This window comes from Anarrhichthys ocellatus, unplaced genomic scaffold (assembly GCF_004355925.1).
Source record: "Anarrhichthys ocellatus isolate YVR2014 unplaced genomic scaffold, GSC_Weel_1.0 scaffold91, whole genome shotgun sequence".
Classification (NCBI taxonomy): domain Eukaryota; kingdom Metazoa; phylum Chordata; class Actinopteri; order Perciformes; family Anarhichadidae; genus Anarrhichthys; species Anarrhichthys ocellatus.
Window position 1 is genome coordinate 1241520 of NW_022280121.1, and position 8210 is coordinate 1249729.

General features: G+C 40.7%; 1 protein-coding gene across 1 annotated transcript in view; it reads left to right on the forward strand.

Annotated features, from left to right (window-relative positions):
- Positions 1-5927: 5927 nt before the first annotated feature.
- lin28b (lin-28 homolog B (C. elegans)) overlaps positions 5928-8210 on the forward strand; it is a gene marked incomplete at its 5' end in the record, with an annotated part of 13049 nt that continues 10766 nt past the window's right edge. The window contains one exon of the mRNA XM_031875472.1: positions 5928-6152. Within this exon, the coding sequence (XP_031731332.1) occupies positions 5928-6152 (225 nt within the window). The remainder of the gene's footprint in view (positions 6153-8210) is intronic.

An 8210-nucleotide genomic window follows, 5' to 3' on the forward strand; every position in this document is an offset into this window, starting at 1 on the left:
AGTTTTTGGCGCACCGGCTGCAGAGGCGCTTCTTTTCCAAACCTCCCCCCTCTCTCTGACGTCACCGATATTTCATTCACATATTTTCACCCAGTTTGCTCCTGCTGGAGGAGAGTTTCTTCTATTGAAAAAAAAATACTACTATCACGTGATTTACCTCCCAAAAAGGTTTCTTTTAGTTTTTTTGTTTCTCGCTGTTGCCCACCTAGGACTGAATGGAAACCCACCCTGCTGAGTCCAGGAGATAATAGCAAGTCGCCTGCAGGCTCTTTGGAAATGTGTCGGAGTCTTGATTTAGATTTATTGCGCCAACGCAAATTTGAAATCACATTTTTAATGAATGACTCGATGCTAATTTTGCTAAATGAAGCGAGTGAATAAATCAAATGTCCCACAAGCTTCTTCTTTAACTGTTGTGGTCTAGTGTGGAGCACATGGCACATGTGCACTTTTGTGTGAAGCTTGTGTACATTTTTCGTTGATTCAAAATATCCCTTAACGAAATCTTTAGAAATGGCAAATGAAGAATGTCATTTGAATGCAAAATAGTTTCTTCTTCTTTTACAGATACAGGCAGATGCCTCCTATAATGTAATTTCAAGCTGTAAGCAAATTTGCATGTGTTTAGAGTTTTAAATGAATAAAATAATTCAGAGAATAATGTCCTTTTCATGAAAAACCTTTCACACGTTCATACTCCCCCATCCTTGTCAAATAACTCTTAGATTTGATGACCTGCTTTGCCAACACTGTTTACACTTCCTTGCAAACGATATAAAACGTGAGGGATTGGTGGCTGGAATGCATGAAGTAAACGACACAAAAAAAATAACCCCTTCACTAAAAAAGAAAGGAGAAAGGGGAGACAAACTCAATGAACCCTTTGAACTGCATTGACAGCAGCAGGGTAAAGGCACATTTCCTCTGGGAGCCTTCAGGGTGAGGAGTGGGGGTTGGGTGGGGTTAGCTGGGGTGATGGAGTCCAAAGTCTGCTCAGAAATGTGGTATTCACACAGCTCAGGAATCTGCTCCTGCTTAGGTTAAATCCTCGTAATTATCTGTTTTGATCAAAATAACTATAACTGCTTATATTCTCAGACTGATTTCAGTTCATTTTCCTAACAGGCTGTTCTTGTCTAAATGACGGATTATGGTTTATGGCTTAAAATAAAAAAAGTTGATTATAATTTATGACCTTTAGTTAGTGTTCACTGGAGCAAACCACCGCTGTTATTAAAAATGGGGTGGATTCCTTTCTCTTTTTTCAAGTCTTTAAGTTGAAATACACCATATATTCTCCTGGCATGGTTGTGACTGGCTGTGAAAACAGCAAGGGACTTTAGCACTATATATGCCTGAGCCGTCTAATATGTCTTATTTTATAGATATATTCAAATGTTTTGAATAGACCATTGAATACTTGCACACTGTCTTGATTCTTAAACTTATATTCATGCAGTCCTAACAGAGGTTCATAATACCTTCAAAGGGTTTGCACAAGTCTGTTGGTGTTACAGTTACAAAAAGTAATGTATCAGTGAACATATTAATTATAGGTTGATAATATGCATTCTTCATTTATTTTACATTCAATTTATCATGAGAGCAAAATCTATAGTTGTAAACTTTGCCAAACGCGTCCTCTTAACTTAACTTTACATTCCATTATTACCAAAGTGAATCATGAACAGCTTTATCTACATAACGTTGTCATAACTGGATCTTAAAAATAGACCATTTTATGAACTTTTTGCAGGACTCTTTTGGTTCAAGTATGTTAGTGGGAAATAAAGATTGTTCCAAAACTCAAACTAATTTGAAAACAATGTTATCCTGCAGCATAAAGTCAAATAAAAGGTAGCCAAAGTAAGACTTTTATGTTGATTATAAGATAAACACCAGAGAAATTAACTAAAGAAGTTGTATTTTTAGTTCAGCTTTAAAATAGACCAATGCTTATGAATTCCCTTACTTAACGCAGAACTTAATGTTCAACATTTTAAACTGTATTTCTCCACAAAAGTAAACAAGGAAAAAAGATTGATGACTAAACAAGTTTCAGCACAATCTTATCCTGCAGCATAACGGCAAGTAAAAGTAATAAAGTATAACGTGTGCGTGGTGGGGATTATATATTGACGTAAAGTAAATAAAACAGGGGGACAAGTTTAAGTTGGTGGTGGTTATAAGATCTAATGTTTGTATTTTCAGTTCATCTAAAAATAGGCCAATTCATGTTTCACACTTCTCATATGAAAGGTTGCTATTTAGTTTGACGCACTCTTCAGAAACACACACAAAAAAAGGCTGATGTTAAGTTAAAACACATTTTAAAATGATCCTTTCATTCAGCATGAGGGTAAATTAAAAGATTGTTAAAGATTTTTATTTATTCATTTTTTTTAAAACACAGCAATGTTGATCCCTGACTTTTTTTTGCAAAACTTCATTAAAAAAAACTTGCTCTTATTAGTCGATGTGCAGTTTTCTACAAATAAAAAAGTGGAAAAGATCTCAAGTTTCAAAACAATCTTATCCTGCAGCTTAAATAAAAATAGAAGGGATGCCAAAGTATGTCTCCTGATTGGTGTTGATTATTTAATAATTATGAAAACAAATGTAACGAGCAGAAGTTATATTTTCAGTAAAATAAAGTTTCAATTTTCCCTTAAAACACCCTATCATCAGTTTGAGACGTTTCACATTAAATAAAAACATTTTCAGCCATATTAAGATATTCAAATTGAGAAGTGGCTTTAAATCTCCACTAATTACTGTTTTGGTATTTCAGTTGCTTCCTTTGACCAACAGGCACACCCAAGCCACACATATCTAAATTATTCCATTAGCTTGCACACATGTCAGTGAACTGCACTGGGGATTTCCACCGACTTGTCCTAATCAGAAAGGTCCTGTCAGGATATGAGTGAGTGGATAACATCTGACACTGGTATCCAACCCTGTGACCCAAACAGTAATTCTATGGCCACTGCAGAGGCCTCCTCTACAAGCATCTCCAAAAACAGGCCTTTGCGCAGGGGCTGGGATGGATGGATTGGGGGTGGGGGTAAAACTCGTGAATTCCAGAGGGTGGGCTCTTTGGCTCTGGTGGGTGGAGATGGGCTTGTTGTTTTTTTCATTCCTCAAACGTGTTTCCCCTCTTTGCTCATACCCGGGGAATAACCCCCATGGAGAACCGTCCCACCAGGGTATAGATGTGAGATAGGAAGGGAAGTTTCTCAATGGATGCAGTATTTTTCAGGCTTGTTGTTATCAAGCTGCTGTGTGGCCTTGAGTAACCGCAGCTCATGGTTGGGCATATCTCTCCGGAGAGTGTTTGTCTCATGCTGGCGGACATAAAGTGTAACTTGCATATGCAGTGAGACTTGAATAAGGGTTTAAACTCTTGATTTTATCCAAGTTACATTTTTGTGAAATAGTCTTTTTTTGGTGTTTTTTTTGGAATGACTTACATTTATATGCTTTGTATTCATATCATATATTAAAGTAATATGCATCTACAAGTAATATTTGTCAAACAGACACACGGTTTGTATATGAAGATGAGAGGTTATTAACTTTATGGAACTTCAGTTTTTGCTTTATTGGGATCCACTTTTTACTGAAAGTAAACAGGTTCGCTCTCAAAAGAAAAACGAAATTGTCTCGACAAACTCTCATCGCTGTGTCTTTATTCTTTTGTAATGCTGAAGAGAATCAAGCACAAGGCTGATGCCTTCCCTCAAAAAGTTAAGCCACCATTTAATCATCTTTGTGCGTGCACTTTAATTATCTCTGAAAAGCTTCTGCAATGTGGTCGTTGGGCCTGAGGCTTGATTTACTGACAACTGAACACATCAGTTTTCAGGTTTGTTTTTCTGGGTTTTCCAGTCACATTCCAAAGCTGTGAGTTCAGCTCTCCTCTGGTGCCCACTATATATGATGCTGGGAGCTAACTGGTTGTGTGTGAGGAACATGACCTCAAAAACATGTCCATGCATAGAAAGCATGGAAAATGAGCATTACATTTTTTATTCTGTATTGTTATTATAAGTTATTTTCATCTGTGAAGGGAATGTATAGGTCCCTCCGTGTGGTTGGTTGTTTTTTTTCTGTCATAAAGACGGGAGTTTATTTAACCGAAATATAAACCAGGCTTAGAAAAGTATAGGGTGTAAAATGTAGACATGTGTCTCCATGTTTTATTGTTATTATTAACCTTATCCTCCAAATCTGTTAGTGTTTTAGTTTAGTATAAGGCACGTCTAAGATGTTTAGACATCTACGGATGGATGGTTATAAAAAACCTGAGCTGTGTTTTAAAGGAGGGTCTTCTATTTCGTATTTTGCAGATGTTAGATTTAGACTATGGGACAGATGAAAAAGTAATTTGTTTGTAATGTGATTTATTTTAAAAGTGTCTGACAAATGGTTGGTGTCCATGTGTGTGGACAAATTGACACACTGCTGCATGTTCAAACATGATAATTGGAAAAATCTGTTTTTATTTCAACAAACTTGCAGTTGCTTTTGCTAATTTCTCGCCATATTTTTCAGTTTTCTTCCCCCATGTTTTATTTGGCCCTGCTGCTATGACCACCCAAATACACCCAAAGGATTCATTCAAAATTAATTGAATCCCATCTAATCTGATCTCAGAGTATAATAGCTTTAGGCTATGTAGCTATAGCTACACCAACCCATTATAGCTTTACCACCAGCAAAACACAGTGCAAACAGTACAATCTCCTGTGTGTTAGAGGCTCTCATTAACACAGCGCTTGTTTTTATTCAATTATAATCGACCGAACTTGGGGCTGTACTCTGCTCACGGTTGCGAGTCCGATCCCCCCCCTCTTCCCTGGAATCGCAGAGCAGAAATGAGCAGCAGAAAAGCGTGGAATTGTCAAAGTCACGTGTTCTCACTATGGGAACGGGCACAGCCAGCTCGAGAGCGAATGAGAGCGAAGGAGGGAGAGAGAGAGAGAATGAGAGGGAGGAAGGCAGAGAGAGAGAGAGAGAGAGAAAGAGGGAGAGCAGTGCAGAGGTGGTGTGAGTGAGGAAAGGATTGAAGGGAAGAAACAGAGACATGACACAAATATCAAAAGGCAGAGAGCACGTCGTACCATGCGAGCTAAATTGGTGACCGATGGGATCGAGGATATCGGATTAATGGTGACTACCGCAGCCCGTTTTCGCAGAGGAAGCTTCTCTATTGCAACTTGGGCGCAGAGGGTCCGCGGGGAAACATGGCCGAAGGTTATTCTGCAATTATTCTTCTATTTTCAGTTTTTTTTTCTTCTGTCCTCCCTGTCTGCTCGCGCGAGGAGGGAGGTAGTAGGAAGGAGGGGGGGCAAGGTGCAACGTGGTCAAAAAACACCGACTCTGAACCGCCCCTGCTCAGCACCGTATCTTACCATGTTTCGCTGCATTGAGATGTATGCATTGTTGGAGCGTATAGTGCTACTCTGCCCACTACTACAAGCGCGAGGAACCATGCGTACACCTGCCTTTTGGATCACACGGCAAAAAGCAACTCCACTGTAGGAGTGGGCTGCAGATGCACGAGACAAAATCCTCCACAAGTTCCACCGAGACTGAGCGTGCCTTCGCACGAGTCAGAGGCGATCATCTGTCAGGGAGTAACACGCAACTTTTTTTGAGGGAATGTTTGCGTTGATGCACACCGCATCACAGCACCACGCGCACCCCCCCCCCGATTGCTTATGTGATGTCGAAAATAGTAGTGGAGGAAATTTCTACTGTCCGTGAACTTCACAGAGCCCGTATAGCAAGTGGAGGGGATCCCCCCCCAACGCTTCTTGAAGTTCATTTATACGCAAACAGAGCCCACTGAACTTGCACAAACCCGTATGCGCACAGGGAAGTAGCCATCCCGTGGTGTGAACTACCTCCCGAGCCTGTAAAAATGTTCTAACTTTTGCCTCTTGCGCGTTTCAGGAGGGCCGCGTAAAGGTGGCGGAGAAGACCCCGCCAAGTCCACCGAGCAGGAGGACCGGACTCGACCTCAGATCCTGTCGGGATCGGGCTTCTGCAAATGGTTCAACGTCCGGATGGGCTTTGGATTTATTTCAATGACCAACAGCGAAGGGAGCCCCGTCGACCCCCCTCTGGATGTCTTCGTCCACCAAGTAAGTTGACGCCAAAAAAACAACAAAAAAACGGCACAAACGAAGGAATAAACATCCCCGGTGTAGCGACATGGCGAGCATCTTTCTAAAGCATCGACTGAATGAATAGTTTTATTTCCTTCTCCAACTATTTCACTGTCAATGCAAATCCCACCTTGATCCCCCCCAGCCCCCCCCCACCTCCTCGTGTAGCCTACTTCTCTCCAGAGCACCAGGCTGCATTGTATAATCCGGATGTTTTGCATTGCCCAACATGTTACTGTGTAATCACACGTTGTCCACGGGCTTGAAAAAACCCCTCCAAAAAAACCTCAACACGTTAAATTTCCTCTTTAAGCCACATGTGTCCAAGCTCAGCCCCCCCCTGCATTGTAAAGGGAAGGGGAGACATGTCATGTGGCTATGACACGGTTAGTTTCACACTTGGCTCTAATGGACAGCAGAGCTGGCTTGATATGCGGCCACTTAACATGTCGGAAGGTATAGGTTTAAAAAAAGAAAAGAAAGTCAAACTGTGCACTCTGCTGCTGCTCTGAGAGGCGTTTGGCTCCTCTGCTGCTGTTTCGTGGCTGCGTTGTTTGAAACATTTGGCCAGTTTTCCACCGCACGTAGAGTCACTGTTGATTTATTGTGCACGGAGTTCATTTGTGAGGCTTTGTTTTCCACTTAATCTGCAGCACTCAAAAGAGCCTCTTTCTTCTTTCAGCTCCTCTCCCCCCCCTCTCCCCCCCACGCTTAATCGGCTTTTTTTTTTTTTATGGTCCTATAAAGTGGCTTTAAAATACTCAGGGAGGAAGGACAGAGGATGAGGAGAGGCATTTTCTACCATTTCATGTGACCTCCTCCCCTAGAGGTGCGTTTATTGTGGACTCATGGGGTGTTGTGCTGAACTTGTGGGTGGGGGGAGCATATTAGGGGTTAGGTGCTGTGAAGGATGAATTAAAAAAGGTCCACTGATCATTATCAGGCAAACTGGGAGTATTGAGAAATGTAATTTATAGTTTCATAAAGGCATTCGTTTATTTCCTTATAAGCCCGTTCATGTGGAGCGTTTGAAGGTATTATTTTGTATCAGTCATACAGAAGTTGTATCCAGAGATGAGGGAGGGGGGCCTCTGAGGTCGACATTGATTGCTAAAGATTTGTTTTAACCTATTTGTTGTTCCTCAGCTGTGCACCAGTGGGACAGTTTGCAGTGATGGAATTAGGTCTTTATTACTGCTATATTAAACATTTCTCCATGATTTCTGTTGCGTTCATCGCCCTATATTTTGTTATTTTTCAATATATATTTGAGATCAAGATCATGTTATTGTCCTTGACTTGTAATTTGCATCTTCTGATCATTATAAATGTACTATTGATCTGAAGTTAGTTCTTTTTAATAATTTATTAGCTGTCTGATTATAATGTAATTTAAAATCCGCAGTGAACTTGGTGCTAAAGAAAAATCCCATTTTCAGTGAAATATGCTCAATATGTTGACCTTTGTTCCATCTGTCATAGTCATGGCACGGATAATCATGTGTCGGCCTCGAAGCAAGTCGTGCACGTTTGGTGTTTCTTATCGTCTTCTGTTTGTGTGACGATCCAATGTTTGAAATCCGAGCATCGCCGTGCATATTTAAAAAGGACGAGCGGCTCAGGAGCATTGCATCAGTTTTTTTGATTGATGTTTTCATATTTGCATCCTTCAACATATACTCAAGGCTCCCTAATTTCCCCTGCTGGCCAGAGCTGTTTTTAGAAGTGGATCAGCAGGAGAGAAGGAAGGTGTGGTCTGGGAAAGGCCAGGCATGGTGCCATATATGTGTCTGCGGGAATTTGTTTTTTTCCACGTGTATGCAGTCCTGTGAGGTATTTTGGTAATACAGGTGCATTCAGAGATGGAAATGGTTGCAATTAACAACTGTCACTTCCTGCTCTCGATAATGGTTTTCTTAAATTGTGTGTAGTTGCATTTTTGTTTAGAAATGCAAATTGTTCCACTTAAACCTATTTATAGAGGAATTGTCTGGCATACAATGAATCATATGTTTACACTAGTGCACCCCCCCC